We start from the raw sequence: 16,446 nt of genomic DNA, 5'->3' as shown, positions 1-16,446 counted from the left end.
CAGTACTTTGGAAGTCCAAGGTAGGAGGATCACTTGAGCCCAGGAGTTTGAGACAAGCCAGGGCAACATAGGGAGATCCCTGTCTCTACAAAAGAATTTTTTTTTTTGAGGCGGAGTCTTGCTCTGTTGCCCAGGCTGGAGTGCAGTGGCACAATCTTGGCTCACTGCAAGCTCTGACTCCTGGGTTCATGCAATTCTCCCTCCTCAGCCTCCCGAGTAGCTAGGACTACAGGCGCCCGCCACCACGCCTGGCTAATTTTTTGTATTTTTAGTAGAGACAGGGTTTCACCATGTTAGCCAGGATGGTCTCTATCTCCTGACCTCATGATCCACCCGCCTCAGCCTCCCAAAGTGCTGGGATTACAGGCGTGAGCCACCACACCTGGCCGAATTTCTTTCTTTTTTTTTTTGAGATGGAGTCTCACTCTGTCGCCCACGCTGGAGTGCAGTGGCGCGATCTCGGCTCACTGCAAGCTCGGCTCACTGCAAGCTCCACCTCCCGGGTTCAGGCCATTCTCCTGCCTCAGCCTCCCGAGTAGCTGGGAATTCAGGCACCTGCAACCACACCCAGCTAATTTTTTGTATTTTTAGTAGAGACGGGGTTTCACCACGTTAGCCAGGACGGTCTCGATCTCCTGACCTTGTGATCCGCCCGCCTTGGCCTCCCAAAGTGCTGGGATTATAGGCGTGAGCCACCGCGCCTGGCCTGGCCGAATTTTTTTTAATCTTTTTTTTTTTTTTTTAATTACTGCTCCTTGCAGAGCAGGGCTACCCTATAGGCAGTGCACCCAGAGTAGCCAAAAATGTTTTTTTAATTAGCTGGGTGAGGTGACACATGCCTGTAGCCCTAGCTATTCAGGAGGCTGAGGCGGGAGGATCACTTAAGCACAGGAGGTTGAGGCAGCAGTGAGCTATGATTGCGTCACTTCACTCCAACCTGGGTGAGAGTAAGACCTTGACTCAAAAAAAAAAAAAAGTTCCCTTTCATCTTCTGTAAAGCAGGCAGAGTGACAGGTGGGGTAACCTCACTCAGGAAGCAGCATGGCCAAGTGGCTTGGAGCTTGGACTCTGGAGGCTGACTGCCTGGGTTCAAATCCCAGCTCTGCCACTCATTGGTTATGTTACCTTGAGCAAGACACCACTTCCCCTGAGCCTCAGTTTCCTCATCTGTAAAGTGCGCATAACAGTAGTACCCACTTCACAGGGGTGTACTGAGAATTAAACAAGTTCATGCAAATAAAGCTCTTAGCCCAGATGTTGGTATAAGCAAGACTCAATAAATAGGAGGTTGAGGCCAGGCGAGGTGGCTCACACCTATAATCCCAGCACTTTGGGAGGCCAAGGTGGGTGGATCACCTGAGGTCAGGAGTTTGAGACCAGCCTGACCAACATGGTGAGACCCCGTCTCTACTGAAAATACAAAGATTAACTGAGTGTGGTGGTGCACACCTGTAATCCCAGCTACTTAGGAGGCTGAGTCATAAGAATTTGAACCCGGTAGGCGGAGGTTGCAGTGAGTCGAGATGGCACCACTGCATTCCAGCCTGGGTGACAGAGTGAGACCTTGTCTGAAAAATAAATAAATAGGCTGGGCACAGTGGCTCAAGCCTGTAATCCCAGCACTTAGGGAGGCCGAGGAGGGCGGATCACGAGGTCAGGAGTTTGAGACCAGCCTGGCCAATATGGTGAAGCCCTGTCTCCACTAAAAATACACAAATTAGCTGGGCGTGGTGGCGCATGCCCGTAATCCTAGCTACTCAGGAGGCTGCAGCAGAGGAATTGCTTGAACCCAGGCGGCAGAGGTTGCAGTGAGCCAAGATCGTGCGACAGAAAGATCCATCTCAAAATAATAATAGGCCGGGGGGGTTCATCGTAATCCAGATTTGGAGGCCGAGGGGGGATCACCTCAAAAAAAAATAAAATAAAATAAAATAATAATAATAATAAATAAATAAATAGGAGGTTGTAGGAAAGATATTGAGAGCCCAGGTACTTTGATTGCGGGTAAATGATGGGATGAATTCTCCAGGGAAGAGGCTGATCTGTGAGCGCTTTTTCTCTTTTTTTCTTCTCTCTCAGAACTACCTGTCCCGGAACTTTTACACCCTGCGGTTCCTTGCCCTCTTCTTGGCATTTGCCATCAACTTCATCTTGCTGTTTTATAAGGTGCTGGTCCTGAAGGGCTGGAAGGGTGGGGCCCTTATCCATGCTGTGGGATGGGAGGCTCAGCCCCTATCAGAATTTCAGGGTTCCTCCACTGAAGGGACGAGGTATTGGGCTCAGGGTCCTTAGGAGGGTTCAGGCTGGACACCTGGATCCTGGGACCCCCCTCCATGGGGGTGAGTAGGGGATACCTGGATCCATCTAGGACAGAAGCCTGAGTGTCTGTGGGAGTTAGAGCAGGAGCAGGAGCTGAGTTCTCTGCTCAGCTCGGCCACATGCCAGTCCTGTGCGCCTGGGTGCAGGCCCTCAGCTCTCAGCAACACCCACTGATTCCGTTAAGCATCTTCGCTTTCACATAAGCTAAACAGAAGTTTGCAGGGAGGAAGAAACGGGCCGCTCACAGAATGGAAGGAATGGGTTAAGAACCAGGCCTCCTGAAGGACAAAGGGACCCTTGGGGTCTTGCCAGGGGTCTAGATAACAGGACAGTAAGGTAGACTAGAGAGATCAAAGCATGGCTTCTGTGGGACCCAGTCCTGCTCCACTGCCCACTGGCGCATGACGTTAGGCAAGGTGCTTACCACCCCTGTGCCTCAACTCCCTCATCTGTAAAATGGAATACCTCTTAGAGCTGTGGGGATTGAAAGAGGATAAGGCACCAGGCACAGTGGCTCACGCCTGTAATCCCAGCACTTTGGGAGGCCGAGGTAGGTGGATCACCTGAAGTCCGGAATTCAAGACCAGCCTGGCCACATGGTGAAACCCCGTCTCTACTAAAAATACAAAAAAAATTAGCCAGGCATGGTGGCGGGCACCTGTAATCCAAGCTATGCAGGAGGCTGAGGCAGTAGAATCCCTTGAACCCGGGAGGCAAAGGTTGCAGTGAGCCGAGATTGCACCACTGCACTCCAGCCTAGGCGACAAGAGTGAAACTCCATCCACCCCACCAAAAAAAAGAGGATGAGTATGTGTAAGGCACTTAGAGCAACAGTACCTGGCATATAAAAAGCACTGTGTAAATGTTTAGCTGCTAATAATTTTCATGTTAATGTTAATATTAGTGGGCAGTCTCTTTAGGGCTCCACTATCAAGATGAACCAACTCTGTCTTCAGTTCTGTGCCGCTCAGTTCAATAGGCTAATTCCCAGGTCAGAGTCTGATTTGCTAGCTAGGGCCCTAGGCCTACCCCTTGATCTTGATTGACAGCCACACCAAGACTGTATCTGGTATGGTCCCAGTCCAATCTCGGGAATGGAGGCTCAATTTTGTGAGTGGGCTCTGCATGTGGCAGACCCACAGATGGATCTCTGTCCCCATTTCAGGTCTCAGACTCTCCACCAGGGGAGGAAGACATGGAAGGCTCAGCTGCTGGGGATGTGTCAGGTGCAGGCTCTGGTGGCGGCTCTGGCTGGGGCTTGGGGGCCGGAGAGGAGGCAGAGGGCGATGAGGATGAGAACATGGTGTACTACTTCCTGGAGGAGAGCACAGGCTACATGGAGCCCGCCCTGCGGTGTCTGAGCCTCCTGCATACACTGGTGGCCTTTCTCTGCATCATTGGCTATAACTGTCTCAAGGTGGGCACATGGCCATGGTTCTGCGCAAGGGCTTATTGCTGGGTGGGGGTGGGAGCAGTGCTGGAGCACTGGCTGGGGTTGGGGGCCCTGAAAGTGGTTGGGACAGAGGGGTCCTGGGGTTGGGGTGAGGGCTGGGGAACTGGGTACAGGATTGGGGTCTCCAGCAAGGACAACATCAAATTGGGAACAGACACAGCTTATAGCTGAGGAACCGGGTTCTGGACCACTGTCTTGATACTTTACTATTGAACTAGAGTTCTTTGGGCTTAAAACTTTCGTACAAGCTGTTCCCTCTGCCTGCAATACTTTGCCCTGCTTCCACCTCCTTGCACCTGCCTCTGTTTTATTCATCCTTCAGTTCTGAGTTCAGACCTCCCTCCCTTGGGAAGCCCCAGGTGGCATCAGGCACCACTCCTGGGCTCCCACAGCTCCCCTGTTCTCACATCCTGGCCCAATCCCTCTGCCTGTGCCCCACCTCCATTCCAGTCCTGACCCCTCTATGCCCCTACATCCCAGCCCTGACACCCCTGCCTGTGCCTCTCCACGGCCAGCCCCGACTGCTCTGCCTGTGCCCCCCAATTCCAGCCCTGACCCTTCTACCTATGCCCCCCATCCCGGCCCTGACCCCTCTATCTATGCCCCCCCATCCCGGCCCTGAGCCCTCTATCTATGCACTACATTCCAGCCCTGACCCCCCTGCCTGTGCCTCCCCCATCCCAGCCCTGACCCCTCTGCCCATGTCCCCCACATCCCAGCCCTGAGCCCTCTGCCCATGTCCCCCACATCCCAGCCCTGAGCCCTCTGCCCATGTCCCCCGCATCCCAGCCCTGACCCCTCTGCCTGGACCTCCTCATTTCTACCCTTATCACGGGGAAAGCACTTCTGATGTGGGGTCACACACAGACTCCAGCAAGATCTCATGGCTTCTGCTGAGACTATGGTCCAGCCAAGGTGCCTGATGCCCACCCTGGGCCTCCTCCCACCATCCAGGTGCCTCTGGTAATCTTTAAGCGGGAGAAGGAGCTGGCCCGGAAGCTGGAGTTTGACGGCCTATACATCACGGAGCAGCCTGAGGACGATGACGTGAAGGGGCAGTGGGACCGACTGGTGCTCAACACGCCGTAAGGACCCAGCCCCCACCTCAGGGTGGCAGCAGGAGACCTCGGTTTCCACCCAGTCCAGGCTGGGACCCCAAAAAACTAGGGTTTCGGGCTGGGCACAGTGGCTCACGCCTGTAATCCCAGCACTTTGGGAGGCTAAGGCAGGCGGATCATGAGGTCAGGAGTTTGAGACCAGCCTGGACAACATGGTGAAATCCCGTCTCTACTAAAAGTACAAAAATTAGCTTGGCGTGATGGCGGACGCCTGTAATCCCAGCTACTAGGAAGGCTGAATCAGGAGAATCACTTGAACCTGGGAGGTGGAGGATGCAGTGAGCCGAGATCGCACCATCACACTCCAGCCTGGGCAACAAGAGCGAAATTCCATCCCCCTTCCCCCCAGCAAAAACAAAAACAAAAACAAAAACAAAAAAAAACCTAGGGTTTCAGTCCCTGCAGGCCCTGCCTCATTCTCCCCAAGTCTTACTCTTCGTTTCCGTAAAAGAGGCACATTTCCCGTGCATTACAGCATCTGTGTGGGTGAGGTTGGCACACGGAGATTCCTAGACTTGAGGCCTGGAGGTTCCTGTTCTGTGGCTCTGGGGTGTGAGCCCAGGAACCCATATTTTAAACCCTGTCTCCAGGTGTGATTCTTACTCGGGTGCAATGAGTGCAAAATAAAAAAACATGGCCGGGCGCAGTGGCTCACGCCTGTAGTCCCAACATTTGGAAGGCCAAGGTGGCAGATCACTTGAGGTCAGGAGTTCGAGACCAGCTTGGCCAACATGGTGAAACCCCATCTCTACTAAAAATACAAAAATTAGTCTCTGCACTCCAGCCTGGGCAACAGAGTGAGACTCCATCTGAAAAAAAAAAAAAAAAAAAGAAAGAAAAAAAAAGAAAAGAAATCATTAGGGGCCCTAGGGGCCACACTCAGTGGCTCATGCTTGTAATCTCAGCACTTTGGGAGGCTGAGGCAGGAGGATCCCTTGTGCCCAGGAGTTCAAGACCAGCCTGGACAACATAGAAAGACCTCTATCTTTAGAAAAAAAACAAAAGAAAAACCTAAAAAGTTAGCCAGACATGCTAGCCTGGCTAGCGCATGCCTGTAGTCTTAGCTGTTTGGGAGGCTGAGGCTGGAGGATGACGTGAGCCCAGGAGTTCCAGGCTGCAGTGAGCTATGATTATGCCACTGTCCTTCAGCCTGAGTGACAGAGCAAGACCCTATGTCTGGGGGCAAAAAAAAAAAAAAAAAACGAATAGGAATTGGAAGTGCAATGAATTGAAGCACTTCAAATAATTGCAAATCCGTGAATTCATAATCAGTCATCGCTCCACCCTCTCAAAAAACAAAACTCGTGGCCGGGCGCAGTGGCTGACACCTGTAATCCCAGCACTTTGGGAGGCCGAGGCGGGCGGATCATGAGGTCAGGAGATCGAGACCATCCTGGCTAACATGGTGAAACCCCATCTCTACTAAAAATACAAAAAAATTAGCCGGGCGTGGTGGCGGGTGCCTGTAGTCCCAGCTACTCAGGAGGCTGAGGCAGGAGAATGGCGTGAACCCAGGAGGTGGAGCTTGCAGTGAGCCGAGATCTCATCACTGCACTCCAGCCTGGGTGACAGAGCAAGACTCCATCTCAAAACAAAACAAAACAAAACAAAACAAAACAAAACTCAGCCAGATTTGAGGATGTTAGAGCATCAATTTGTCACTTGGAAAACTGGTAAATAAAGGGCCAGAATCATGAAATTAAATGAAATCAACCAGGATGAGGAAGCAGGCAGTTCCACTGGAGTTGGTGCCAAGTCAGGCTGCTGGTTTGGACTCCTCCCTGCCTGTCACCACGCCAGAGCCTCTTTATCAGAGTGCCATTCTGAGGTCTTTTTGGCACATCTGACTCTGAATGCAAGTTCTCTGCCTCATCTGGGGTCCAGCAAAGATGGCAGTGGGGTCCCCACTGTTCAAGGTTTCTACAAGAAAAGCAGTGGAGCCGGGCGCGGTGGCTCACGCCTGTAATCCCAGCACTTTGGGAGGCCAAGGTGGGTGGGGGGGGATCACCTGAGGTCAGAAGTTCGAGACCAGCCCGGCCAACATGGCAAAACCCGGTCTCTACTAAAAATACAAAAAGTAGCCGGGTATGGTGGTGGGCGCCTGTAATCCCAGCTACTCGGGAGGCTGAGGCAGGAGAATCGCTTGAACCTGGGAGGCAAAGTTTGCAGTGAGCCGATATCACACCACTGCACTCCAGCCTGGGCGACAGAGTGAGACTCCATCTCAAAAAAAGAAAAGAGAAACAGTGGAGTTTCAGCCAACCCTGGCGTGGCTGACAGCTCTGATCCCTCTGGCCCTAACATCTTACACTCACGCTTTCTCTCTCTCTCTCTCTCTCTCTCTCTGTCTCTCTGTCTCTCTCTCTCTCTCTCTCTCTCTCTCTGCAGGTCTTTCCCCAGCAACTACTGGGACAAGTTTGTCAAGCGCAAGGTGAGAGGACATGGATGCAGTGGGTCCTGGATTGGGTCCCTGCCTGCCACCAGGCCATCACAGGCCTGCCAAGCACTTGCTTGGTGTGTGACCTTGGGCAAGAGGTTTTTTTACCTCTCTGAGTAGCACCTCAGTTTCCTCATGAGGAGGTGGGCATAGTAAGCTTGCTTCCCTTTCTTGAATGGGCACATGGAAAGAGCAGAGCATCAAGGCTGAGCACGGTGGCTCACGCCTGTAATCCCAGAACTTTGGGAGGCTGAGATGGACGTAACACTTGAGCTCAGGAGTTTCACAGCAGCCTGGGCAACATGGCAAACTGCCATCTCTACCAAAAATACAAAAAATTAATGTGGTGCCGCATGCCTGTAGTCCCAGGTACTCAGGAGGCTGAGGTGGGAGGATCGCTTAACCTAGGAGGCAGAGGTTGCAGCGAGCCAAGATTGCGCCACTGCACTACAGCCTGGGTAAGAGAATGAGACCTCATCTCAAACAAAATAATAATAACAAAAAAATAAAAAAAATAAAAAAGCATAGCATAGTGCCTGGCACAGAGTGAATACTCAAGAAATACTGGTTGAGGCCGGGCGCGGTGGCTCACGCCTGTAATCCCAGCACTTTGGGAGGCCGAGGTGGGCAGATCACTTGAGGTCAGGAGTTTGAGACCAGTCTGGACAACATGGCAAAACCGCATCTCTACTAAAAATACAAAAATTAGCCGGGCATGGTGGTGGGCGCCTGTAATCCCAGCTACTTGAGAGGCTGAGGCAGGAGAATCACTTGAACCCGGGTGGCAGAGGCTGCAGTGAGCTGAGATCGCGCCATTGCACTCCAGCCTGGGTGACAGAGCGAGACTCCATCTCAAAAAAATAGAGAAATAGTAGTTGAAAGAGAGGAAGTTAGCAATATGTCTTAAGCACACACACTCTGGAACCAGATTGCCTGCTTTTCTTTTTTTTTTTTTCTTTGAAACAGAGTCTCGCTCTGTTACCCAGGCTGGAGTGCAGTGGCACAATCTCAGCTCACTGCAACCTCCACCTCCTGGGTTCAAGTGATTCTCCTGCCTCAGCCTCCCAAGTAGCTGGGATTACAGGCACCTACCACCATGCCCGGCTAATTTTTGTATTTTTAGTAGAGACGGGGTTTTGCCACGTGGGCCAGGCTGATCTCCAACTCCTGACCTCAGGTGATCCACCCGCCTCGGCCTCCAAAAGTTCTGGGATTACAGGCACGAGCCACTGCACCCAGCCGATTGCCTGCTTTTCTACTTCTGGCTTATTGACCTTTCTGTACCTCATACTCAAAATGGGGTAATAATTCGGCCAACCCTACAGGGTTGTTGTATTATATACTACATGAGCAGTATCTGGCATATAGGAAAACACTAGATATGTTGGCTCTTACTATAATTCGTTCACTCATATTTACAGAGCGCCTATTATGTGCCAGGAACAGTTTCAGAAACCTGGGATCCCGTGGTAAACAAAACAGTGATTCTGATGTTCAAGTTGGAAAGATAGATGATGAACACAAGTACAGTATGTCAGTGGTGATAAATGCTGTAGAAAAAAACGAAGTGGGCTGGGCGCGGTGGCTCATGCCTGTAATCCCAGCACTTTGGGAGGCCAAGGCGGGCAGATCACTTGAGGTTAGGAGCTCGAGACCAGCCTGGCCAACATGGTGAGACCCCGTCTCTACTTAAAATATAAAAAATTAGCCAGGTGTGGTGGCGGGCACTTGTAATCCCAGCTACTGGGGTGGCCGAGGTGGGAGAATTGCTTGAACCCGGGAGGCGGAGGTTGCAGTGAGCCGAGATCGTGCCACTGCACTCCAGCCTGGGCGACAGAGTGAGACTCCGTCTCAAAAAAAAAAAAGAAAAAAGAAAAAAGGTGGTAGCCGAGTGTGGTGGCTCATGCCTATAGTTCTAGCCACTGGGGAGGATCACTGCAGTCCAGGAGTTCAAGATCAGCTTGAGTGATACAGTGAGACCCCATCTCAAATAAATAAAGCAGTGAAGAGGGGTGGGGAGTGTGCGTGTGTTCGCCAGGAGAGGTTGCTGTTGTATATCAGGAGCCCAGAAAAGGTCATACTCATTAATAGGGAGGTGAGGAAATAAGCCAGTGGAAATGTGAGGGAGGTGTCCTAGACTGGGGAAACGGGCAGTGCAAAGGCCCTGAGGCAGGAATGTGCCTGGTGCATTTGCAGAACTGTGAGGAGGCCAGTGTGGTTGAAGGGGTGACAGGGAGAAGATAAGTTTATAGGTGACAGGGGCCCAATTATATAGGATTCCTGGCCTTCCTACCTAAAAGTAATAAATTATTTCAATTAATTTGGCTAATGAATTAGCTGGACCTTTATTGCTTTTGGATCCTACCCCTGAGGATCTGAAGAAAGCTGTGGCACCTTCTTCCCAGAAAAAAATGCACCCACCCCCGGCCAGCCATGGTGCCTCACACCTGTAATCCCAGCACTTTGGGTGGCCGAGGCGGGCGGATCACCTGAGGTTGGGAGTTCGAGACCAGCCTGACCAACACGGAGAAACCCTGTCCCTACTAAAAATACAAAATTAGCTGGGCATGGTGGCACATGCCTGTAATCCCAGCTACTCAGGTGGCTGAGGCAGGAGAATCGCTTGAACCCAGGAGGCACAGGTTGCAGTGAGCAGAGATGGCGCCACTATACTCCAGCCTGGGCGACAGAGGGAGACTCTGTCTCAAAAAAAAAAAAATGCACCTCCCATTTCTCACTCAGAGTTTGGAGTGTCCCCAGAACCCCCTTGCAGGCCACGACACACACCCGCACTCCAGCTGTGTCTACACAGCCTGACACTCTCTTGTGCAGGTCCTGGATAAACATGGGGACATCTACGGGCGGGAGCGGATTGCTGAGCTACTGGGCATGGACCTGGCCACACTAGAGATCACCGCCCACAATGAGCGCAAGCCCGACCCGCCGCCAGGGCTGCTGACCTGGTGAGCCCAGGACACCCCTGCACAGGCCTGGGGCATGCAGGGGAAGTGACTGGGGTCTGACACTCAAGCATCTCCTCCCACCCCTGCCCCCACAGGCTCATGTCCATCGATGTCAAGTACCAGATCTGGAAGTTCGGGGTCATCTTCACAGACAACGTGAGCAGGGGCCCGCAGATTGGGGAGGGACTCTGCAGGGTTGGGGCGTTAGGAGGGTTCCCAACGTCGGGTGTTCCTGACCAGAGAATGACTCCTGGGACCCTGAGTGGCTGTGACCCTAGGGTATCTTCTTATCCACACAAGGCTGCTTATCCCCCCAGACATCTTATTATTATTACTATTTTTTTTTTAAATAGCTGGGATTGGGTGTGGTGGCTCACGCCTGTACTCCCAACACTTTGAGAGGCCAAGGCTGGTGGATCACTGGAGCCCAGAGTTTGAGACCAGCCTGGGCAACGTAGTGAGATCCTCTTGCTACAGAAAATTTAAAAATTAGCTGGGGCTGGGCATGGTGGCTTACGCCTGTAGTCCCAGCACTTTGGGAGGCCGAGGCAGGCAGATCACTTGAGGTTAGGAGTTCATGACAAACCTGGCGGCCGGGCGCGGTGGCTCACGCCTGTAATCCTAGCACTTTGGGAGGCCGAGGCGGGCGGATCACAAGGTCAGGAGATCGAGACCATCCTGGCTAACATGGTGAAACCCCGTTTCTACTAAAAATACAAAAAATTAGCCGGGTGAGGTGGCGGGTGCCTGCAGTCCCAGCTACGCGGGAGGCTGAGGCAGGAGAATGGCGTGAACCCCAGGGGGCAGAGCCAGCAGTGAGCCAAGATCGCGCCACTGCACTCCAGCCTGGGCAACAGCGAGACTCCGTCTCAAAAAACAAAGAAAAACAAACAAAACAAGACAAACCTGGCACTGGGCATGGCAGCAGGTGCCTGTAATCCCAGCTACTCAGGAGGCTGAGGCAGGAGAATGGCTTGAACCTGGGAGGTGGAGTTTGCAGTGAGCCAAGATCGCATCACTGCACTCCAGCCTGGGCGACAGAATGAGAATCCATCTCAAAAAAAAAAAAAAAACCATAAAAAGAAAACAAAAAATTAGCCAGGCAGCCAGGCACAGTGGCTCAGGCCTGTAATCCCAGCACTTTGGGAGGTGGAGGCAGAGGACTGCTTGAACTCAAACGTTTAAGACCAGCTTGGGCAACTTTTGTAGAGACAGTGAAACCCTGTCTCTACAAAAAATACAAAAATTAGCCAGGCGTGGTGGTGCACACCTGTGGTCCCAGCCACTCAACAAGCTGCAGTGGGAGGATGGCTTGAGCCCAGGAAGCAGAGGTTTCAGTGAGCTGCATGTGCACCACTTCACTTCAGCCTGGATAACAGAGCGAGACCCTGTCTCTAACAAAATACAGAGAGTGGCCAGGTGCGGTGGCTCAGGCCTGTAATCTCAGCATTTTGGGTTGGGAGGCCGAGGTGGGTGGATAACTTGAGGCCAGGAGTTAGAGACCAGCCTGGCCATCATGGTGAAACCCCATCTCTACTAAAAATACGATAATTAGCTGGGTGTGGTGACCCACGCCTGTGGTCCCAGCTACTTTGGAGGCTACGGCAGGAGAATCGCATGAACCCGGGAGGTGGAGGTTGCAGTCAGCTGAGATTGCACCACTGCACTCCAGCCTGGGCAACAGACTAAGATTCCGTCTCAAAAAAAAAAAAATTAGCTGGGTGTGGTTACCCACACCTGTGGTCTCAGCTACTTGGGAGGCTAAGCGAGGCTAAGGCAGGCTTAGCCTCTTTTGCTTGAACCTGGGAGGCGGAGGTTGCGGTGAGCTGAGATTGCGCCATTGCACTCCAGCCTGGGTGACGAGTGAAACTCCATCTCAAAAAAAAAAAAAAAAAAAAAGACAGAGGAAGAGACGGTGGAGTCTTGCTATGTTGCCCAGACTGGTCTTGAACTCCTGACCTCAAGTGATCCTCCTGCCTCAGCTCCCCAAAGTTCTGGGATTACAGGCATGAGCCATCACACCCGGCCCAGAGCATCCTTTGGTCCCTCAGTGTGCCCTTAGATTCCCAGATTATTCCTTCTGCAGGGTGCTCTCATCTGCCTGCAGGACGCTTTCTCACCCAGAATGCCCTGATCCTCCATGTACTCCCCAAAGGGAGATGGCACCCGACCCCCAGGGCACAGCTGACTCTCCCTAGTGGCCCCTACCCTCCAGAGTGCTCCTCGTGTGTCCCTGCCTTCCCCCTGACCCCTGGCCCTGTGTGCCCACAGTCCTTCCTGTACCTGGGCTGGTATATGGTGATGTCCCTCTTGGGACACTACAACAACTTCTTCTTTGCTGCCCATCTCCTGGACATCGCCATGGGGGTCAAGACGCTGCGCACCATCCTCTCCTCCGTCACCCACAATGGGAAACAGGTGTGGGGAGGACCTGGCTGTGGGGTGTGGGCCAGCAGGGACCAGCGTGGCAGTGGGTGGTAAAGGGGTGAGGGCCAGGCAACTGGGCTGAGGAGGGGCAAGGCCAGGTGGGCTGAGCCAGGGGTGTGTGGGGCTGCAAGGTAGAGCCACAGGGACTGAACCAGGGCCAGGACCCAGAATGGGCAGGGCGGGGGGAGGGCAAGCCCAGGGCGGAGCTGACCTGGCCCCGTCCTGCCCCCAGCTGGTGATGACCGTGGGCCTTCTGGCGGTGGTCGTCTACCTGTACACCGTGGTGGCCTTCAACTTCTTCCGCAAGTTCTACAACAAGAGCGAGGATGAGGATGAACCTGACATGAAGTGTGATGACATGATGACGGTGAGCCCCTCCCCCAGCACTCTGGGACCCTTCCTTCTCGCATCTGTTGAAGGAGTTAATAATGGTACCTCCAGGCCGGGCGTGGTGCCTCCAGCCTGCAATCCCAGTGCGTTGGGAGGCCAAGGGGGGAGGATTACTTGAGTCCAGGAGTTGGAAACCAGCCTGGGCAACAAGGCAAAAATCCTGTCTCTATAAAAAAAATTTGGCCGGGCGCGGTGGCTCACGCCTGTAATCCCAGCACTTTGGGAGGCCGAGGCGGGTGGATCACGAGGTCAGGAGATTGAGACCATCCTGGCTAACACAGTGAAACCCCGTCTCTACTAAAAATACAAAAAATTAGCCGGGCGTGGTGGCAGGCGCCTGTAGTCCCAGCTGCTCAGGAGGCTGAGGCAGGAGAATGGCATGAACCGGGAGGCGGAGCTTGCAGTGAGCCGAGATCGCGCCACTGCACTCCAGCCTGAGCGACAGAGCGAGACTCCGTCTCAAAAAAAAAAAAAAAAAAAAATTTAAACATTAGCTGGGTGTTGTGTTGTGTGCCTGGAGGCTAAGGCAAGAGGATCACTTGGGCCCAGCAGTTGGAGGCTTCAGTGAGCTACGAACGGGCCACTACACTCCATCCTGGTAGACAGAGGGAGACCCTGTCTCTAAAAACTGAAAATAGTACCTACAGTTTGGCGAGCTGATGGATGCCAGGCACGTTTTGTGGATCATGGCCAGGTGAGTGATGCCAATCTCCTCCGGTTCAATGTTCTCCTGCCTCAGCCCATGGATTTGTATTTTTAGTAGAGGCAGAGTTTCACCTTGTTGGCCAGGATGGTCTCCATCTCTGCCTGTGCCCTCGTGATCTGCCCACCTCGGCCTCCCAAAGTGCTGGGATTACAGACGTGGGCAACCACACCCGGCCTCATTTGAGCTTTTCAAACTGTTATTATAGGAAAGGCACTCAGGGAGCGCGCCCCTGCTGCTTATGAGCCGTGTGAATTTTGGGCAGGCTACTCGACCTCCTGCCTATGCCCTGGGGGCCTCACCTGTAAAATGAGTGTGTAATAGTAGTTCCTTTTAGGACTAATGGGTGCTCCCTGGCTATCGAAGACTTAAAATACTTAGACCAGTGCCTTGCACAGTGACTCACGCCTGTAATCCCAGCACTTTGGGGGGCCGAGGCGGGCGGATCACCTGAGGTTCGGAGTTCGAGACCGGCCTGACCAACATGGAGAAACCCCATCTCTACTAAAAATACAAAATTAGCCGGGCGTGGTGGCACATGCCTGTAATCCCAGCTACTCGGGAAGCTGAGACAGGAGAATCACTTGAACCCGGGAGGTGGAGGCTGCCATGAGCCGAGATTGTGCCACTGCACTCCAGCCTGGGCAACAAGAGTGAAACTCCATCTCAAAAAAAGAGACTTAGACTAGTACCTGGCACATCCTCAGGATTATATAGATGTTAGCTTCTATCATCATTATCCACAATTAAAAGTTTCGCCCAGGCCGGGCGCAGTGACTCATGCCTGTAATCCCAACACTTTGGAAGGCTGAGGCAAGAGGATTGCTTGAGCTTAGGAGTTTGGGGTTGCAGTGCGCTATGATTGCACCACTGCACTCCAGCCTGGGTAACAGATTGAGACTCTGTCTCAAGTTTAAAAAAAAGTTTCACCCAAGGTATACCCAGCGTTCAATGCATATTTATATTTTCTCTTCTATTCTAATAATGGTGATCATAACTCAAATTGATGTGAACTTACTAGAGACACAGGCCACAATTAAAAGAATCATTTCTGGGGTTTATCTCCAAAGATGTCCTGCAGTCTGGCTCCCTGGGTTCCTCCCTGCTCTCAGGACAAAGTCCAGCTCCTCAACCTGACATCTGAGGCTCTTCCAGACACGGCCTCGCTGCCCACAGCCTTGTTCTCATTATAGTCACTTATCTTAGTTTTTACTCTAGGATGACTGTTCTCTCACATCCTGGGGATACAAAAAGAACAAGTGTATGCCGGGCGCTGTGGCTCACGCTTTTAATCCCAGCACTTTGGGAGGCCAAGGCAGGTGGATCATCTGAGGTCAAGAGTTTGAGACCAGTCTGGCCAACATGATGAAACCCCGTCTCCACTAAAAATACAAAAATTAGCGGGATGTGGTGGTGTATGCCTATGATCCCAGCTACTTGGGAGGCCGAGGCAGGAGAATCTCTTGAACCCCGGAGGCGGAGGTTGCAGTGAGCCGAGATCGTGCCATTGCACTCCAGGCTGGGCAACAAGAGCAAAACTCCGTCTCAAAAAAAAAAAAAAAAGTACAAAAATTAGCTGGGTGGGGTGGCATGCACCTGTAATCCCAACTACTCAGGAGGCTGAGGCAGGATAATCTCTTGAACTCAGAGGTGGAGGTCGCAGTGAGCCAAGATTGCACCACTGCACTCCAGCCTGGGCAACAGAGCAAGACTCTGTCTCAAAAAAAAAAACAAGTGTAAAGTTGTTCCCAAATGCCAGGTAGACCATGCTCCCTCCCCACCCCCACTCAGACCCTTCTTGTGGCTCCCCAGCCCGCTGTAGATAAAGTCGAATCACCCTGCCATGGCTTACAAAGCCTGGGAAGAGCTGGCCCTGCCTGGGTCTAACCGCAAACCCTCTTGCTTTTTGCTTTCTAGCCGCCTGGTCCTCTTTCAGTTCCCCTAGGACTGCGTGTTTCCTCCCAACTCAAGCCCTTTGCACCTGATGTTCTCTCTGTCCCCTACCCCAGGCCCAATATACACACACAGCCCATTCGCTTGGTACCTCACCTTTCCACTTAAATGCCACGTCCTACAGGAAGCCTCTTGACCATGGGCTGGGCCAGGGCCTACAGAGCCACGTGCCCAGGCCCTGCCTCATCTCTCTCCCTGCTCTCCTGCACAGGAGCTCTATTTTCCAGCCTCACCCAACCATTTTCAGTTCCTCACAGCAGCGAGATGTATTCTTTCCTCACGGTGGTGAGGCAGCATGTGGCTTTCTCTGCCGGGAACACTCTCTCCCACCACCCCTCCACCTAACGCCTCCTTTAGGTTTCAGCTCACACCTGCCTCCTCTTCCAGGAAGCCTCACCTGATCACCTCGGCTAGATCAGATGCCTCCAGTGGGCTGTTAAAGCTTCCAGTGCTTCCCCCAGCTCATCCCTGGTCACACTGTGCCTCCCCACCCCAGCCTCGACCCTCTGCCTGTGTCCCCCCACCCCAGCCCAGACCCCTCTTCCTGTGCCCTCCCATCCCGGCCCTCACCCCTCTTCCTGTGCCCTCCCATCCCAGCCCTCACCCCACTGCCTGTGCCCTCCCATCCTCGTCCTCACCCCTCTGCCTGTGCCCCCCTATCCTGGCCCTGACCCCTCCACCTG

At 52.9% G+C, this 16,446-nt stretch overlaps 1 protein-coding gene across 1 annotated transcript in view; it reads left to right on the top strand.

The window, feature by feature from the left end:
• The window catches only part of RYR1 (ryanodine receptor 1), a 159,845-nt gene that overhangs the window by 136,830 nt on the left and 6,569 nt on the right, over positions 1-16,446 (top strand). The window contains exons 93-102 of the mRNA XM_058426182.1: positions 2,080-2,166; positions 3,485-3,736; positions 4,727-4,857; positions 7,279-7,321; positions 10,160-10,290; positions 10,386-10,446; positions 12,562-12,708; positions 12,950-13,084; positions 15,029-15,109; positions 15,975-16,048. Coding sequence (XP_058282165.1) covers positions 2,080-2,166; positions 3,485-3,736; positions 4,727-4,857; positions 7,279-7,321; positions 10,160-10,290; positions 10,386-10,446; positions 12,562-12,708; positions 12,950-13,084; positions 15,029-15,109; positions 15,975-16,048 — 1,142 coding nt within the window. The remainder of the gene's footprint in view (positions 1-2,079; positions 2,167-3,484; positions 3,737-4,726; positions 4,858-7,278; positions 7,322-10,159; positions 10,291-10,385; positions 10,447-12,561; positions 12,709-12,949; positions 13,085-15,028; positions 15,110-15,974; positions 16,049-16,446) is intronic.

The sequence above is a fragment of the Hylobates moloch genome, unplaced genomic scaffold, assembly GCF_009828535.3.
Source record: "Hylobates moloch isolate HMO894 unplaced genomic scaffold, HMol_V3 SCAFFOLD_13, whole genome shotgun sequence".
NCBI classification, from domain to species: Eukaryota; Metazoa; Chordata; class Mammalia; order Primates; family Hylobatidae; genus Hylobates; species Hylobates moloch.
Note: the sequence above shows the minus strand (reverse complement) of the source record. Positions and strands in the feature narration are given on the sequence as shown.